At 57.5% G+C, this 16,549-nt stretch overlaps 5 protein-coding genes across 5 annotated transcripts; 1 reads left to right on the top strand and 4 right to left on the bottom strand.

Annotated features, from left to right (window-relative positions):
• Nucleotides 1-201: 201 nt before the first annotated feature.
• B0H18DRAFT_968098 (uncharacterized protein) lies at nucleotides 202-1,454 on the bottom strand. Its single transcript, XM_048043469.1, has 3 exons — nucleotides 1,321-1,454; nucleotides 641-1,271; nucleotides 202-589 (listed from the first exon to the last, which is right to left on the bottom strand). The coding sequence occupies exons 2-3, from the start codon at nucleotides 972-974 to the stop codon at nucleotides 243-245; spliced, it is 681 nt and encodes a 226-aa protein (XP_047901453.1). The 5' UTR covers nucleotides 975-1,271; nucleotides 1,321-1,454; the 3' UTR covers nucleotides 202-242.
• B0H18DRAFT_1112766 (uncharacterized protein) lies at nucleotides 1,116-1,443 on the bottom strand (the record flags this gene model as incomplete). The annotated part of the gene is made up of 2 exons (XM_048032862.1): nucleotides 1,116-1,271; nucleotides 1,321-1,443. The coding sequence occupies 2 exons, from the start codon at nucleotides 1,441-1,443 to the stop codon at nucleotides 1,116-1,118; spliced, it is 279 nt and encodes a 92-aa protein (XP_047901454.1).
• Nucleotides 1,455-1,793: 339 nt separating the features above from the next.
• On the top strand, nucleotides 1,794-5,768 carry B0H18DRAFT_968096 (Zn-dependent exopeptidase). The gene is made up of 15 exons (XM_048043468.1): nucleotides 1,794-2,114; nucleotides 2,178-2,475; nucleotides 2,496-2,714; nucleotides 2,777-2,871; nucleotides 2,918-2,992; nucleotides 3,052-3,207; nucleotides 3,289-3,391; nucleotides 3,480-3,611; nucleotides 3,667-3,748; nucleotides 3,805-4,088; nucleotides 4,147-4,266; nucleotides 4,324-4,433; nucleotides 4,485-4,803; nucleotides 4,824-5,103; nucleotides 5,157-5,768. Exons 1-15 carry the CDS (start codon nucleotides 1,804-1,806, stop codon nucleotides 5,285-5,287), a joined length of 2,715 nt encoding a protein of 904 aa, XP_047901452.1. The 5' UTR covers nucleotides 1,794-1,803; the 3' UTR covers nucleotides 5,288-5,768.
• A 1,615-nt stretch (nucleotides 5,769-7,383) lies between these two features.
• B0H18DRAFT_925141 (uncharacterized protein) lies at nucleotides 7,384-9,621 on the bottom strand (the record flags this gene model as incomplete). Its single annotated transcript, XM_048041617.1, has 6 exons — nucleotides 7,384-8,013; nucleotides 8,048-8,101; nucleotides 8,149-8,334; nucleotides 8,389-8,760; nucleotides 8,816-9,472; nucleotides 9,514-9,621. The coding sequence occupies 6 exons, from the start codon at nucleotides 9,619-9,621 to the stop codon at nucleotides 7,384-7,386; spliced, it is 2,007 nt and encodes a 668-aa protein (XP_047901451.1).
• A 280-nt stretch (nucleotides 9,622-9,901) lies between these two features.
• B0H18DRAFT_1205829 (uncharacterized protein) lies at nucleotides 9,902-16,542 on the bottom strand. Its single transcript, XM_048036151.1, has 12 exons — nucleotides 16,388-16,542; nucleotides 16,102-16,321; nucleotides 14,979-16,052; nucleotides 14,299-14,745; nucleotides 13,854-14,239; nucleotides 13,781-13,798; nucleotides 13,655-13,726; nucleotides 13,243-13,482; nucleotides 11,866-12,367; nucleotides 11,416-11,810; nucleotides 10,765-11,365; nucleotides 9,902-10,680 (listed from the first exon to the last, which is right to left on the bottom strand). Exons 1-12 carry the CDS (start codon nucleotides 16,439-16,441, stop codon nucleotides 10,220-10,222), a joined length of 4,470 nt encoding a protein of 1,489 aa, XP_047901450.1. The 5' UTR covers nucleotides 16,442-16,542; the 3' UTR covers nucleotides 9,902-10,219.
• Nucleotides 16,543-16,549: the final 7 nt, after the last annotated feature.

Below are 16,549 nucleotides of genomic sequence, written 5' to 3'. Positions count from 1 at the left end.
TATCCATTGAGCAACTAGTACCAATGAGCTCAGCGCACCTATAATTGGGCGCCTGGTATCGTCGCTAGCCCGTCAACAGCGCCAGTTGCACAGATTGACACTGAAACCATCACCTCATTCGCATCGGACAGAAGAGACGACCGAGAGACACGGGTACTTGGTGATGTGATTTGCTCTTGGTACACATGATGGTGTACTCTGTGATACACGGGTGCCGTGATCTTCCGTTAGTTCAGTGCGTTTCACGACTCGACAATTTCCCATCCGATCGGTTTCCCTGCCCAGAAGGGCACGACGCTCTGCTTGCCTTGTACTAGCTGCTCTTCAACCAACCTACCGAACACGCGCCTAATGACCACCTTGCCCTCACTCTGGGAGACGGGCACGCGGTAGAAAGCCCGCCCATAGGTGCTCACAAATCCCTCGAGGCGGCCGAGCGCGCCAAACGAGTCGAGAAGATGGGCAACAAGGGGGAGAAGGATGGCTGAGGTGTATACGCCCGCTGCACACGCGTGCAGAGGTGAGGCCGTGGATTTTGTGTGCGGGGGATGTGGTGCCGAATCAGAACCTAGGAAGAAACGGGGATGCCCTGGAACGAGATGTACTGTGAGTAGGTAGGATTCATTTCCAAACGACGCACCTTCTTTGATAACGTCCTGGAGCGCCTGCCTATCGTCGGGGTATTTCGCAACGGGCTTGCAGAAGTGCCACGACTGACCGGCCCAATCATCGACAGTCAGCGCGAGGTGGTGCGCGGTGACGGTGCAAGCAACAGTGTCGCCCAGGCTCTTGACACATTCGACAGCAGCGCGTGTTGTCGCGTGCTCGAGAACGATGCGCAGGCGGGGAAAGCGTGCGTGCAACTTCCGAAGGTGAGGCAAGAAGGCAGGCTCGGCATTCAGGACGCAGATGTTGGTGGACGCGTCCGACGGGACCTCGCCATGGAGGTTGAGGACCATGTCCTCCTGCTCCATCGCCTCAAACACGGGGTAGTAGCCTCATACGACTCAATGCCACCATCAGAGTTGGTTGTCACGCCGCGAGGGTAGGACTTGACACCTGAGCACACGGTCCGACCTGTGAGCGCGAGGGCGGAAAGCGGAACTACGGACCAACTACGCTGCGCGTTTTGCTTTCCGGATCTCATCAGGCGTGAGCTCTGGAGAGAGGTACAGAGTCATCAAGTAGTCAATAGTAGGGTCTGCGGCCTGCAGCTGCGCCCTGTAGAGGAGAGCCTCCTCGGTGTTGGAGATGGGTGGTCTGAGGTTAGGCTGGAGCGATGGTCAGATACCGATGTTGTGGAAGAGAGGCAGCCAGTACCATGACATAAGCGAGCCTGAAGCCTCCTTTGCGGACATGGGGGGCAAGGAAGGCAGCAAACTCGCCCTGGCGCAGGTGGACATGGAAGTCGGCGGGCGCGGCGATGGCGAGTGAGTCGGACATGGCGGCTGCAGAAGTGGTAACATAGACGCCCGCGCGACGGTCCGCGATCTCGATCGCGCGGGCCCATCTAGGGCGTCTAAGCGTTGCATGGCGGTCGAAGCAATCGCTGTCTACTAGTACTGCCTGCAGTGGTGCTCAATGTTATAGACGTTCTATGTCAAGGACACAGGTAGACCATTTAACGTATTGCGCCTCATTTCCTTGATGTGATACGCCGTCTATGAGGCCTAGGGGTGAGTTTGAGACCATCCAACCTCGTAAATGCGTCACGGTGCCGCTGCGGCATCTGTCCCACGAAATGACGACTTCCGCAGACACCTTCTCATTCGCAGCTCCTCATGGTCTCCTTGTGAAACCACCATGAGCACGGAAAAGCCTCCCGAATTACGCGCTATTGACAAACAACCTCCCAGCGATGCTATTCCGACACCGCTTGCTGACCCGACGCCTCCATTGCGTGACCGGAAGGCTCTGAGACAGAGGCTCGTCGTTGCGACGGTGCTGTTCTGCACTTTCGTGTACTACATCTGCAGCTCGGCTCGCGAGGTCGCCAAGGGACTTGATAGTCAGCAGGGATATTGGCTCACGCAGGCATTCAGCGTCGGGCGTCCTCAGTACAGGCTCAATGACAACAAGGTGCCATTCGGCAAGCTTGCAGAGCAAGAGTTCCTGTAAGCACTTATCATAACTTTGGGCCTTTCGTGCATATCCCCTGATACCGTGTTGTCACATAGGACCGTTCCGAACCCCGCGAGTGCCCTCGCCGCCTCCCGCCAGTACGCAACCACTCCCCACCTCGCCGGCTCCGAAGGCGACTACAAGACCTCCATAGACTTTCTGGCCCTCCTCCAGCGCGAGCTCAACATACCCGTTCCTGGCGCGGAGCCCGTCTTCTCCGCAGGGTCGGCCGAGTCTCGCAACGCGACCCTCAGCATCGCTTCTCAAGATGCGCCGACGGCATGGATCGATGTGTATTACCCGGTCATGAACACTCCTCTCGATCGCAGCCTGCAGATCTTGGGTGAGGATGGGGTGCAGTGTGGGCGGCGGAGCTAGAGGAGGTCGCGGACGAATCTGATCCCGAGGCGGGGAAGTATGCGGATGCGGTGCCTACGTTTCATGGACTGAGTCGTGGAGGCGAAGCGGAGGGTAGACTGGTGTATGCGCACTACGGGAGGAAGCAGGACTACGACGAGCTCGAGGCGAAGGGTGTCGATTTGAACGGCGCAGTCGTGATCACGAGGTATGGTGGCATCTTCCGTGGTCTGAAGGTGAGTAGCGTCTTGTCGCTGTTCCGAGTCGCCGCTGAATCTGAACGCCTCGGATTGTCCAGGTCAAGGGCGCACAGGAGCGCGGTGCTGTTGCTTGCCTCATCTACTCGGATCCTCGCGATGATGGGACTGTTACAGTTGAGAACGGCTACGAAGCGTATGTCCTCTCTCCCGACATTGACTGCGAACTGAACTTGCGACAGTTACCCTGACGGTCCTGCCCGCAACCCTACCTCAGTCCAGCGAGGAAGTACCCAATTCCTCTCCATTTACCCAGGGTACGGCATTACTGCCCCTTTCGCTACGATGTGTTCCGTGCTCAATTGTATGCATACAGCGATCCGACGACTCCCGGCTACCCAGCCTACGAGAACAGCACGCGCACGGAAGGGACGAACATCCCGTCCATCCCGAGTCTGCCCATCTCCTGGTCAAATGCCCAAGTACTTCTGCAGGAGATTGAAGAAGGTGGGCAGAACCGGACTATCAATTGGTGAACCACGGTGGGTCGCAGATCGTTTTGGGATGCAGGGTAGGAACTGACTGGGATCATGATTTGTGTAGTGGACGATAGGGTCATTCCGATTTGGAACACGATGGGCGTTATCCCTGGCCACATAAAGGACGAGGTAGTCGTTGTTGGCAATCATCGTGATGGTAAGTTCCCAGGACTGAGGGTGTGAAGTATACTCATCATTCTTCAGCATGGGTATGTCTGGACCTGGGCTACATCCGCGTTCGGTCGGCTGAATGGGCTGTGATTAGGTCATGGGTGCAACCGACCCGTCTTCAGGAACTGCGTCCGCTCACGAGGTTATCCGTGGGCTGGGCGCACTGCTCAAATTAGGATGGAAGCCTATCAGGACTATCGTCATCGCGAGCTGGGATGCTGAAGAGGCAAGTGCGGTTCATCTATTAGTGAAGCCTGTTGCTGACTATGCGCGCACATCAGTACGGTCTCATTGGGAGCACCGAGTGGGGCGAGGACTTCGAGGACTGGATCAACGACCATGTCGTCAGCTATCTCAACCTCGGTACGTCCTTCCTCCCTTCTCTCCCTCTCGGCGCACTGACCATATCGCCCACAAAGACTCTTCCGTTTCCGGTTCGCGCTTCTCTGCCTCCGGCTCGCCCTCGCTCGCGCATTTCCTCCGCTCTGCCGCGGAGGAGATCGCGCACCCGACCAAGCCCGGGCTGACGCTCTGGGACGCGCGCAACGACCAAGGGCCGCTGTTCGGGCGGACGGGCGACCACTTTGACGCCGAGGCAATGGAAAATATTGAAGATGAGTTGGCACAGATGGCTGTGGACGAGCTGGGTGTAGGTGTGCTTGGCTCCGGGAGCGACTATACGGTGTTCTTGCAGCGGATCGGGGTATGTGGGGTTTTCGTTGACTACTGGTTCAAGAGGTGCTGACCAAGGAGTTGCGTAGGTTGCGAGCACGAACAATGGGTTTAGCTCGACGAGGTCTGACCCTGTGTATCATTATCACTCCGTCTTCGACTCCGAGCGGTGGCAGGAGCTGTATGCTGATCCGGGCTTCTTGCGACACGTAAGCACAGTCTGTTTCACGGTTGCGTCCGTCGCTGAGACGGGGATCTCTTCACAGGTTGCGGTGGCCAAGTTCTTGGGTTTGCAGACCCTCCGTCTCGCCGATGCCGTCGTGCTCCCGATCAACACAACTCATTATACCGTACAGCTTGACAAATATTTGGACAGGTACGCCTCTTTTTGTCGTATCCCGTGCCTAGCTCATTGGTTCTGCGACAGTGTTGAGCAGCTTGCGGAACGCTCGTCCCTTGACGTAGATTTCTCTTCCCTCCGAGCCTCGATCGACTCGCTCCATGAAGCCAGTGCGGCACTTGACGAGGAGAAGACCGAGGCGGAGCGCGAGCTCATCCGCCTCGCGAGGCGTATCGCTTTACGCAAGGCGATTAGGGACCGCCTGCGTAATGCGTGGTGCAAGATCCGCGAGCTGTTACACAAGCCTTGCGAGGAGGACCTGCACGAAGTGTCAAAGCACAAGGTAGACAAACCCAGGTATGCGAAAGATACCGCGGAACATAAGCCACTGCCCCGCCCTGTGACAGTCAAGCGGGATGATAATAGCCGGACGACGAAGCCGCGTCTCGGGCTGCACCAGCACGCCTGCGCGAGGAGCGCGAGCGGAGGAAGCGCGGCCTGGAACACGGTGCCCATAGCTGCCACGCCAACACGTCCCTTGACGGCGTAGATAGACACTTGCGCGAGAAGTTCATCCAAGCGGCGAAGCGCGTCCATACGGTGAACAAGAAGCTCGTCGGGTTCGAGCGAGGGTTCATCCACCCAGACGGTATTAAGGACCGCGAGTGGTACCGCCATCTCGGCGTTGCACCTGGGAAGTGGCTCGGTGAGTCCTTTACTGGTATCGACGGTCAGCATGTTACTTACTGTCTTGTATAGGATACGGGGCTACTACTTTGCCCGGTCTCACGGAGGCGATCACGTTCGAGAACAATGCGACGTTGGTGAAGTACGAAGCGGACAGGCTGAAGGTGTTGATTGACCAGCTCGCCGCTGAGATCTACCCTTGAGTTATGTGTTGGGCGTTGCTTGAATAAGGAGGTGTCTATGTATGTGTATCTTCAATTGTACATGTGTCCTAGGGAGTGTCATGCAAGCTAACGTAGCTTCTATTACAGTCTATTTGGCAGTTTACGATCTTTGCCACCGGACTCGCCTATGAATCACTCTGAGCACCTCAATTCGCCGTCACGAATTGCTTTGCGGTGTAAGGAGCTTTGTTGCCACTTGGGTGGTCGGGGGTAACGCATACGCCCAATGAAGCTGATTGGGCACACCGAACCTATATGAAGAGAAGGTTGAACGTTGATGTTGATCTCGATCGATCACGTCGTGGGCGCTGGTTTGACTATGGTTCCATGCGCCATCCCTCGATATTCACCGGGGGAGGTGTCTATGAGCGGTTCTGGATCAATCACCGGGACATTCAGTGACCATTTGGCTGTAGCATCGGCACTTACCTGCATAATATGCTATCCTTCCGTTTTGTGCACTCACAAGTTTCCGCGTTTACTCCAGAGCAGAACATCATTCGCTTGCTGTTTGCCTAACATCAGCAATATCTCACCGGCTTAACATCGTCTGTTTTACGGGTTTGATACAACGGCCCTGCGGACACAAAAACACGAGTCGTATGCTGTGATTCGTGCTTGGGGTCTGTCTGCTGTGGTAAGTCATTGCGTTCCTCTTAGCAGCAATGCGCAAGGAACTGTGATTGATTGGCCACCGTTGCAGGCCGCAAGTTAGCCACGCGCAATGAGGAGAGTTCTGCTGCCAGGAGACTCAAACTCGTTAGTGTCAGGGACCCGGGCCCGACAAAGCTCGCCGCCACTATAGGATGGTGCGGCATCTACACACTGACTGGATTGCGTCCGTCCATCTCTCAGACTGAATACCCACCGGGCATGCTAGTGATTACCCTCATCTGCATGGACAGTGGCAATCTGGGCACGTTCACTTCGTTTGACAGGCACGTAGATCGATGATCAGAGTTTATTGCCACGATATGTTCAACATGCAGGGTTGGCAGGGACCCGGGCTTCTTGTAAGCTGATGGTTCCCTCCGCTGTAGATGGTCCACGAGCCTATCTGAGCAAATCACCTCTGTTTACAGGCTCCAGAAGCTGCTCACGCACTCTCTGTTAGCGCAAGCTCAGCCTCGCCCTAGGAAGCGACGGGCGTTGGTGCTATGAGAAGCCTATGTGCTCGATGGGGAAACCTTGGGTCCCAACGCCAATTGACGAATGCGGTGAAGAAGCTCCTTGGACAGCCAATGCTTCAATATTACTGACCGTGCAAGGCGTGGCGCAGGTGAGGAATGATTATCTCCACAGCCTCTGTACCAGAAACACGCGGATCTCTACCACCGACGCAACGATCGCGGACGCAAGCACGAGGAGGCTAGACAATCCACACGCGAGAAACATGAGGAACCATGCTGCCGTGAATCAGGCTGCTCGCTATGCTTACTCAAGGGAATGGAGTTCGAAGCACCTTGAAGATGGCTAGACCGTTGGTGAACCATGGCAACGTGCCAGTGAGGTTCTGCGTCCTTCGTGGCGGACGCACACAAGTCGTGGACTAACGTGTCATCCACGCCTATCTAGCATGCCCGGAGACTCACGCGTCCGACGGCGTGGTAAGCTACAGCAGCCTGAGGGCATACCACGCGCTGTGACCCGGGGGTAGCGTGTGCGTACCGTGCAACATTACAGCTCGGTGACTCTGAATGCTAGGCCGTTTGTCGACCTTGTCAAGGGCTGGACTCCGAAGGCTTGATGTTGCATGTGCACAAGCAAAGTTCTCTGACATCCAACCGCCGGCAGTGTCGCCTTTTGACTAGTTACGTCAGGCAGTCTGGGCACAAAAATAACCAGGTCTGAACATCTACTGAAAGCTTCATGTTGTCACAGACGATGATGATCCCTCACTATTTTCCAATGACTCGCAAGACAACTCGCAAGACAGGCGCACGCCTCAACACGGCATCTCTTCGTAAGTTAGAGGCAGAGCAAATGGCTGGAATAACCGCGTATACACCCACTCAGGATACTAGTACATTGAAGAAAGCGTCCGTGCATATCGATCAGCGCCACATGTGCCGTACTCACGCCGTAGCAGTGGCGGTCGCCTGTGGAGGTGACGGCGCACCTACCGACTGGTAGGCAGGTCGCAGGACAAGAACTCCGTCCTTCAACTGCGCAACCTCCTTCACAAGCGTCGTAAACCTGTGCTTCTTCACGCTGTCTGTGAGATACGGCTGGAAGTGATGGATACAGTCGCGCGTTGCTGCATTCGGGGTCTGCCTGAGCCACTCGATCACCGTGCGGTCATCGAGCGGCGGGAGGGCCTTCCGTTTCTTGGGCTTCGTGTTTGGATCATCGCTCGCCTTGCGCTTTTTGTCGTTCGGCTTCGCGGAGCCGTTAACGCCGTTCGCAACAGCGGGGCTGACAGGGGATGTGGGACTACCGGCACGACTTCCTCCATGGGCAGGGCTGACTGCACGACTGCCATTGGGTGATTTGACAGACCCTACTGCCAACGGGCTCGTAGCGCGACCCATGCCGTTCGACTCGAGTTTCGGCATCTTCGGACTCATCGCCCGCTTCGCAAGAGCAGAATGCCCTCCGTGGCTCGGGATGACCGGGGAGGTGGGCCGTGAGTCGGACGGCTCGCCCTTGATCTGTGAAGACGGCTGACTCGAAGCTGGCGTCTTTGTTCCATTTGTAGAAGATCCCTGAGGTTCGACGCCCCGGCTTCGGCTCGGGAACGATGATAGCAGGACCAGTATGGACGGGGATCGGCTCTTCCTCTTCCTCCTCCTCCTAGTTGGTGTGAGACAACATGTCAATTCATGAACAGATGAACGTACCCCGCTCGCGTAGGGATTCTCGTCATCATCGCTCTCCTCGTAACCTCCGTCCTTCTCAAGCTTCTGCAGGGTCTTGCGTAAACCCTTGCCCGCCCGGGTGAGCGTCGGTTCGTCCTCGTCCTCTGACTCGTCGACGTATCCCTCCCGAGTCTTGTTCGCGTTCTTGTACTCTCTCTTGAGCCGCTCCTGTATGACTAAGTCAGCACACGAATATAACTCGCACTTCGCGAAGTAACGTACCTCAAGCTCCTTCGCCTCCTCATCATCCCGATCATCGGGCTCCATGTTCTGCTCATCATCCTCGAATGTCTCCTCGAAGTCCATCTCGTCAACGTCACCCTCCGCACCAAGCTCGCGCTTCATTTTCCGTCTACGGCCCTCACCCTCACCCTCGCCCTCCTCCTCCTCGTCATCTCCGAATAGACCGCTCATTCCGTCGTCAACCGCCTTGAGACGGCGGCCCCCTGGGCCGAGACTCGAGCTTGGCACAGGGCCACCACTGCCTTCGCGTTCAGCTTTGAACAAAGCGGCAGTCTCCACCGACGGGCCCTGACCGTTCCGCTTGCGCAGCAGCCAACGTTCAGGGTCTTGGTTCTTCTTGATGTTGCTCATCTAAGGGCGGAGCACAATGTAGCATGACGCCGTCACAGCGGTGTCGAGTACTTACCATCTTTTCCGCTTCCTCCAGCGTCGGTACACGGTACTTTGGTTTCTTTTGGAACTTGTACCATCGATGTGCTGGGACGAGCTTGAACGTACTATTGTCGGCAGGCATGAACATGCAATGTGTCTCCGACTTCGCCACCTCCTCCATCTTCCCCACCCAAGTCTCATCTCCAGCCGAGTCCTCTATTACCCACGGGAACCGCTCCTCCCTCCTGAGCTTCCGCACCTCGTCTGGCACCAGGAAGACCTGCCTCGTCTTCTTCTGGAACCGCTTCTTCTGCCCAGGCTTGTCCTTCCCCCTGTCGCCACCCGTGCTCCCACCCTCGCCAGCCCGTATTGGCCGTCCCTCCGCATCCACCATCACAATACGTCCATCCGGCCCAACAACAGGCTTCCCATCCGGCCCAAGCATGGGCCCTACGGGCTTCGGTCCCTCGATGCTGGCGGTATCTTCGGGCTCGCGGCGAGGCTCCTTCCTGTTCAGCTTTATAGGCTTTTCCCAATCCTTGAAGTCGACCGGCTTCCGCGAGTCGAACTTCATCACGTCATACTTCCACCCGTTCAGCTGGGAAGAGACCAGCTTGAACTCCTGGTAAGGGCCCTCGGGCGGTGGGGGCTGCAAGTCGTCATCGTTATCTTGAGGTTTCGGTGGCCGTGGCTTCGCCAGCGGCGCGCGTGGGGATTTCGTCGGTGAAGGACTGCCCGAGGAGCCCCAGAGGGTGTGCCTTCCTTTTTCCGAGGGGATGCCTGGGTCGTCTTTTTCTTCGGATGGAAGAGCAAGTCCATGCCTGAGCGTTTCGGGGCCATCGCTGCGACCGCGTCTAGTTTGTCGGTGGATAGATGTAGAAAGGGGGTATCAGAGGCAGTCTAGTCGTTCCCTGTCAGTCTGAGGCAATTCAGAAGGGATCGACGGGGAGTGGTGGGAGGGATGGTGGCGGTCGGGGTCAGAGCATGGTGTGGCGGGGATGACTACCGCGCGTCCTTGTCCAAGGCTCCGAGCGCAATGACCAAATCGGGCACCAGAGATCGTACACTCAATCTCAGATTCGCGGACGCAGTTAATTCGCTCATCCACTGGCAGCTCGTCGAATGAGAACACACATGCATTGCGGCTGTACAGTGCTAATGTAATGGACAAGACAACGATTTACTTGCAAGGCCTCTACAGGAAATGCGAAGTCCAAGAGTTTACATTAATTACTGGGTCAATAAGTTCGTGAGCGTCGTCAAATATAGTCGTCTCCTACCCTACAAACGTGTAGTCCGCGTGCAACGCGAGGCTACGAAGCCCACTTCCAATCCATGTTTGCAAACGATGCGCGCCGAACGGCACATGAGGGCCCGCGCCCAGCGAGCAACTCGAGCCTATAATCGAGGGAATGCGATCATGGGTGCGCCGCCAGTCCTATGACGACGGATCTGGCTTCGGAGCGAGCATGCTCGGCCCTGGAGGTGGCATCATTGACGCAGGACCGATGCCGGGCGGGTATATACTTTGTGAGGATGCAGGTCGTGATGCGGGATCGTCTGGAGGCGCATGAGGATGAGGGCCAGGTTGGTGCATTGGATGCTGGTGAGGAGGAAGCGGTTGACCGGGAGGTGGCACATGGTGTGGTGGAGGCGGTTGGTGGGAAGAAGACGGCGGTCCTGGGGGTGGTGGCCCGGAATGGGGTGGTCCAGGATGAGGATACGGAGGGACGCCAACAGGTGGTGGGCCATGACCATACATCACACCCGGTGGTGGAGGTCCTCCACCGTAGGGTGGCGGTATTCCATGGCGCATGGTTTCTACATCATGGCGCAACATGTCGATCTCGCGCTGCATTTCATTGCAGGTGTGCTTAAGATTGTTGATAAAGTCAATCGCTACGGGAGAAAGGCACGACAAAGGCGACAAAGACCGGCGGGCGCGTAAGCGATGGTCGCGTAGCGCGTGCAGCATGAACGCACCTTTGCTTAATATCTCCCACTTGCTCGCCTTCATGCCTCTGTCTGCTGGGAGGTGCTCGCGCAGCTCGTCGAACAGCTCCTTCATCTCCTTTCTCCTCTTCCTCTCGGCGAGCTTGTGGGATACCCGCAGCTCCGGGGAGCGCGAGTAGGGCGTGGATCCGTCCTTCAATTGGCGATGGAGTTCCTGGGCTGCTGCCTCGTCTGTCTGGCCTGCGCCAGACGAAGGACCGGCGACATTACTGGGGTCTGATTGACTCGCGCCGCGGACACGCGACGGAGGGCGGGAGCGTGACCGGAGCACCCGCGTCGGGCCCGTGGACGGCGGGGTGGGCAAATTTTCTGGTGGGAGGTTGGGGACCGACATACGGCGATCTGGGGCGAATGCGAGTGGAGGCATGATGGTGAGGGGATCGTAGGGATGCACTGCGAGCCCCGCCATATTAACGTTGGCCTCGCTGTGCATTGCAGCTTGATCCTGCGGGTTGGCAGGCCACGCGAAAGTAGCGATGCCGCCAGGAGGTCGGCCATGTGGCGATTCGCCGGAAAATGCCGACGGAGGCGTAGACGCGCTCAACGACGAGCTCGCGGCAGAGTCCCGTCTCTCGCCCGACCACCACGATCCCCCGTTCCCCCGCCCAGCCGCGCATCCACAGAGTTTCGTCGGTCATTCAGGCTCAGCTGTGCGATTTTTTGCGTGTCGAACGCCGACCCACGCCGCTTTGGCGCGGGTCCGCCACCTTCATCACTGATCGCGCTCGCAGCCCCCGGCCCAGCGAACAGCGGATCGATCTCCTGGTTCCCAGGAGACGGCGTGTCCTGTTCGGAGGGTATTTTGCGTTTCGTGCCTTGAGGCCACCCCGGTGAGTGTCTGTCCAGGCTCAAACTTGGCGACCCAGCGGCAATGGAATGTCGCCGCGCGTTGTACCCCACCTCGGCCGGTTCACGGAAGGCATGCAGGCGTTGCAACCCACCACCACGTTCCTGGGGCTGCCCATGCTCCTGCGGATCAACCTCCATGTCGTCACTCCCCTGCGCCCTGCTGGAGTCTGTAGCCGAAGTGTGAATTCGCTGAGCTGCACTGCACGTGGGCGCCAGCATTACCTCTAAATCTATTTTCTACCCGGCTGTCGCGTGTACTCTTTCCAACATCACTCTCAAGCTCTGGTATGCTATCGGTTAGAACTGTCCTCCTGCCTGCATCGACAGAGGACGATCGCGGTGCTCGTCGTGGCCGCGTCTTACTGCTCTCTGGCGGCGGCATGCTTGCATCGCCGAATCGAAACGGTGAAGATGCGCGGTGAGGGCCTGGCGGCGGTCGAGACGCATCGTGATACAGCGTAGAGGGGCCGAAGCTGGGACTCGAGGGGAAGCTGGGGCGGCGGAAGGGTGGTCGGAGGTTGTTCAAGGGAGTGCCGTTGGCAAGATGCGCCGGAAGCGATGGTCTGGCGTGCAGCGAGGGGTCGGTGATGGATCCTCTGCGCTGATTTTGGAGGAATTCGAGGGGAGCGAGGGGAGTGACGGGCGAATGTCGGGGGCCCAGAGCAGGTGGAGGTGCGGAAGGGGGTTGGGAGGCGGTGCCGGAGGAAATAGTGCTACTGGCGGACTCCGATGCTGATGAGTGTGCGGGTCCCGGACGATCCATGCGGCGAGGACGAGGACGGGCAGGGGCCAGAGAGGCGGTGGGGAGAGGCCGGGCACAGGCAGCTTTAACGGAGGTCGCGTCCACGGTAAGGATCGTTGGAAAGAACTCAGACGCGTGGCTGCCACCCCGCCCACGTGGCTATCTATAGTACCAGTCTTCCTGAATAGGGTACATTGTTTGATACTTGCCATTTCCCTTAACTATTCTCCGAGTCACATCGGTCTCCGCGCTTCAGACACACTCGCCCGAGCGGCCGTCCTCGAAACTTGGCTCCTACCTTAACTCTCTGCAGGCTCCGCACACCAATTTTATCACTCCGAGTCGTTCTGGCTCGCGCGATGGTATCGATCGCCTTGCCACGAGAGAAGTCGCGCTCACTGAATCTTGCTGATCGCCATTACATCTTGAAAGTCACTAGCCTGTTTCACCACGCTTGAGTAAGCTGTGAGCCGTCGGCCACATGCCCGCTTCAGCTTCGATCGTAGGGATCGTGGATTCAGCCACCAAGCAGTACCCACCTACTGGCAACTCCATCCAGGGACGCCCGGTCGTGTCATGGTTCCCGCGCAGGTAACATAGATGTCTGCCCGCCGATAATCTAAAGTTGCCGTGCATCAAGCTCGATCAACGCGAGACGAGCCAGGCAGGTGCCACGGGCGAATGTCAAGACAGTAGCATTCACGGTGCAGATAGAGCGAATAGAAGCTGCACAAGGACTTCGCGGCAGGCTATGCAAGCCATCGTCTGAGCTTGGAAATCTGCGTAACAAAACGTGTTGACCGAGCGCGACGTCCCCCATTATGATACAAAACATATGCCCATAGACCTTCGATCACGGCCGCAGTGCGGGGTGCGCCCAGTATCCGCCGGTCGCTCTCGCTGATGGGTACGTAGCGGACAGGCCGGACGGCCTTGAGACTGTTCCTGGTCTTGCGCACCCCGTCCTTGCTGGCCTGCGACTCCAGGTAGATTGCCTCGGCTGCGTCATCGAGAGCAACCATACGCCTCAACCATGGCCCGTAATCAAGGAATGCGGCCAATGGATTTGCGAGCGTGTCGAATGGCACCTGGAGCTCCTGCAGGACGGAGAACAATTGCTCGGCAGGTTCTCGACACGGAATAATACTGCCGCGTAGCCCTGTAGGGGTGCCGCGCATGGACGAACAGAGTTTTCCCAGTAGATAGGAGGGTTTCCATCATCACTGCGTCTTCGTGATAGAAGGACGTGTTTATGGGCGCGGGCCGCACTGTCGAGGCGTCGTTGTGCAGCACAATGTAGCCCAGTTCATCGTTTGCTGCACCCGAATCGGTCATGGTATCCTGAAAGTCAACGATCAGGCTCATTCGCAATCTGATTCAGTACAACGAACGCACCACGAGGTCGTCCAGCTGCTTCCGGTGGCAAATGACAGTCTGCGAAGGATAGGGTGTTGTATAGTTTGTCCACGCCACGGATGACACGCAAGTCTTCCTGTGCGGCCTCCAATGGTATATCGAGAGAATGAGAGTCGTGAGAGCCAGACGCCTGGGGTATGGCCCTGGCAGACGTCGCAGGGGAATCTGTCGGAATGTCTAGGTCGCCGAATTGTAGCTGCAGCAGTGCTTGCCTAAGATCTGGGCAGCGAGTAGGAGAATCTGTCGAGCAGCTTCCAGCGTATCCACACGGCACTTCTCCTACACGCTCGTACAGCCGCGAGACAGCAGATCGTTCTAGAGGTCGCTGCTCAAGGATAGACACGCACTGTAAATAAGACGTGGCGAGTGCCGGTGCTGTTGGTGTGAAGGTGAGGATTTCTTGAAGAGGAAGGTCTGCGATGGGAACCAAGGACGCATCTGCAACACAGCCAAGATAAATGATCGAAAGACTGTACGACAATACAATAAGTACCAACCGTTGCATGTCATAACGACGGGTCGACGACATTCCTTTATAATATTGATCATGGACGGCCAGAAGTTGGCGTCACTGTCGTACAGCACGTCCACTTCCTCTATCAACACGATGGACTGGGAGACCGGCGGATGCTCGGAGGGCAGAGCGGTCAACCCGGCAGAGGCCGTATGGTCGGTCTGGCTTGACCCTTCCTCGTCCAAACCGCTCTCCGAGTCGACTCGCTTGAGGGCGCGTTTACGGCCCCCTGCCTTCTGGGTCACCTCGCCATCGACCGATATGCTCGGATCTTGCGCAGCGCCGTTGCCGTAAAAGAATGTCTTGTGCTGACGCTGGGTCTGTTTGACGATATGATTCTTACCAACGTCCCCGATGAGCTTATTCAGCGCCGCGCCGCTCCGCTCACCAATACCAGGATAGACTTCGAAGACTTCCCATCCCAGCTCCTCTGCACACGCGTAGACGGCAGAAGTCTTACCGCATCCCGACGGCCCGCTCAGGAGAATGGTGTTGTGTAGCTGATTTCCAAAATGAGTGGCGCGGTGCGAGAACTCGGGAACTTGTCCTCTTCTGCTTCCGCGGTCGTCGCGGCAGGATCAAGACAAGGTTGTCCTTCGACTTCTTCCACGACACGCTGTAGCCGCGAGTAAGTCTGCTGACAAAATGCCAACTCGTCCTCACTTCCGGCATCGTTGCGGGCTTCATCGACCCCAGGGTCGTCGTCCGATTCGTCGTCCACGATCCACGAGTCGTCCGGCTCCTCCGAGTCCAGCCGTCTCCGTTTCTTCCGCCTGTCCACTTGGCGGACAACTTGGGGTCTCTTTGTACCCCGTGGCTTAAGGAGCTGTTGTCTCTTCTTCCCAGCTCCACCCTTGCCTTCGGCGCCACGCAAGTCGTGCGAGGATGCTGAGGTAGTCTCGATATGAAGCTTTAGGGCAAGCAGCCAGGCACGAAGGTACAATGCTCGGTCTTCGTTGCCGAGGACCTCGTCTGCGCGCCGAGGACGCCATTTATCTGTCCAGAGCTCTTGTGACAACGGTGGGGAGCTTGCTTCATTGTTGCTTTCCGACTGTGTGCGATTGACAAGGCGCTCGATGGCGGGGTACGACTTGTGGCTGGCAGGGATGTCAGTGAGCATTCGAGAGGCGGCACCCGGGTCACAGGCGGCGGGCGGGGCGTTGACAGGTGTGCTGTCACCCTCATGTTGAGGGTAACGATCGGTCCCACTCGTGAACGCGATATCGCCGGGCAATGACTCGTTATGCTGGCGTTTGTAATTCCCCGTGCTGTATCCGTAGGCTAGTTGGGGGAGTTGAGCGGCGCCGGCCTGGGAAGCTGTGCGGGCGCCGTTCAAGCGGCGTTCGAAAGGGCATGGAGGAGTGGAGAAGTTTGTCTGATCTGCCCGGACGTGCTGGGTGTCGCGTGCGGGGTACGGGACAGCTATACCCCGCTTGTTCAGGCGGCTGGACAGCGAGGACTCTCCTGTGGACGAATTGGACGGGGCCGAGATGGTCGGAGGTGCCTTCTTTGAAGCAAATATGGAATAGAACGGTTTGTTCGATACGCGGTTGCTATTCACTGGTCGGATTGGACTGGAGTCGAGAATGATGGGATCGTCACGGCTTTGCCCTTCCAAAGTTGTTTGTGAGCTCCCAGGAGAGGGTACAGACCCTTGTGACAACATCGGTTTGGAACGGTGTTTCGCCCGGACTGTCGCAGGTTTCCGCTTGCCAATTGAAGCTTTCGCAGCATTGTCTATCTTCTACCGTCAATGGGCGACGCAACCGTATCAGGGGCCACATACCTACGGCGACGTCTGAACCCTCGTTTGTCGTGTCACTAAGAGCATCCACATCCGTGAGAAGGGCACTGGACGAAGGCTCCACTGTTTCCACTATTTCGATGTCACTGGATTGTGTATCCTCAACGCCCCCCACGAAACCCGCATCCCCTGACGACGATGTCGCGGGCCCCGTAGCAGATGATATAGCAGAAAAGTGATCGAAGAGGGTCCTCTGTCCTGCCTGGGGAAACACGTTAGCGGAGCTGTGGCGTCTGCGCTTCTCGTGTAGGGGTCGGAGTCGACTGACCGCTTTGGACTTCCCATTTCGTCGTGTGGCCGTCTGCTTCTTGGGTTGGCTCATTCCACCGGCCTGCTGTACAGTTCGACTAGCTGATGACTTTGGACGCGTTTGGACGGCCGGGAGGGCGGTAGCTGCTGTCTGTGGGCGTGGCTAGTCGAACACGGAACG

Source organism: Fomitopsis serialis (genome assembly GCF_022376445.1).
Source record: "Fomitopsis serialis strain Sig1Antser10 chromosome Unknown B0H18scaffold_1, whole genome shotgun sequence".
NCBI lineage: Eukaryota > Fungi > Basidiomycota > Agaricomycetes > Polyporales > Fomitopsidaceae > Fomitopsis > Fomitopsis serialis.
This window is presented reverse-complemented; position numbering and strand designations above follow the sequence as displayed.

Excerpts from the sequence above, each read along its gene's own strand:
- B0H18DRAFT_1205829 (XM_048036151.1), bottom strand. The coding sequence starts at position 16,441 with ATGAGCCAACCCAAGAAGCAGACGGCCACACGACGAAATGGGAAGTCC. Across the intron at positions 16,053-16,101 it reads GGGTTCAGACGTCGCCGTAG|ACAATGCTGCGAAAGCTTCA; the intron begins GTATGTGGCCCC and ends GGTAGAAGATAG. Across the intron at positions 11,811-11,865 it reads GGTAGAAAATAGATTTAGAG|ACTCCAGCAGGGCGCAGGGG; the intron begins GTAATGCTGGCG and ends CTTCGGCTACAG.
- B0H18DRAFT_968098 (XM_048043469.1), bottom strand. The coding sequence starts at position 974 with ATGGAGCAGGAGGACATGGTCCTCAACCTCCATGGCGAGGTCCCGTCG. Across the intron at positions 590-640 it reads CCAGGACGTTATCAAAGAAG|GGCATCCCCGTTTCTTCCTA; the intron begins GTGCGTCGTTTG and ends ATCTCGTTCCAG.
- B0H18DRAFT_968096 (XM_048043468.1), top strand. The coding sequence starts at position 1,804 with ATGAGCACGGAAAAGCCTCCCGAATTACGCGCTATTGACAAACAACCT. Across the intron at positions 2,993-3,051 it reads TTCCTCTCCATTTACCCAGG|CGATCCGACGACTCCCGGCT; the intron begins GTACGGCATTAC and ends GTATGCATACAG. Across the intron at positions 5,104-5,156 it reads TGCACCTGGGAAGTGGCTCG|GATACGGGGCTACTACTTTG; the intron begins GTGAGTCCTTTA and ends TGTCTTGTATAG.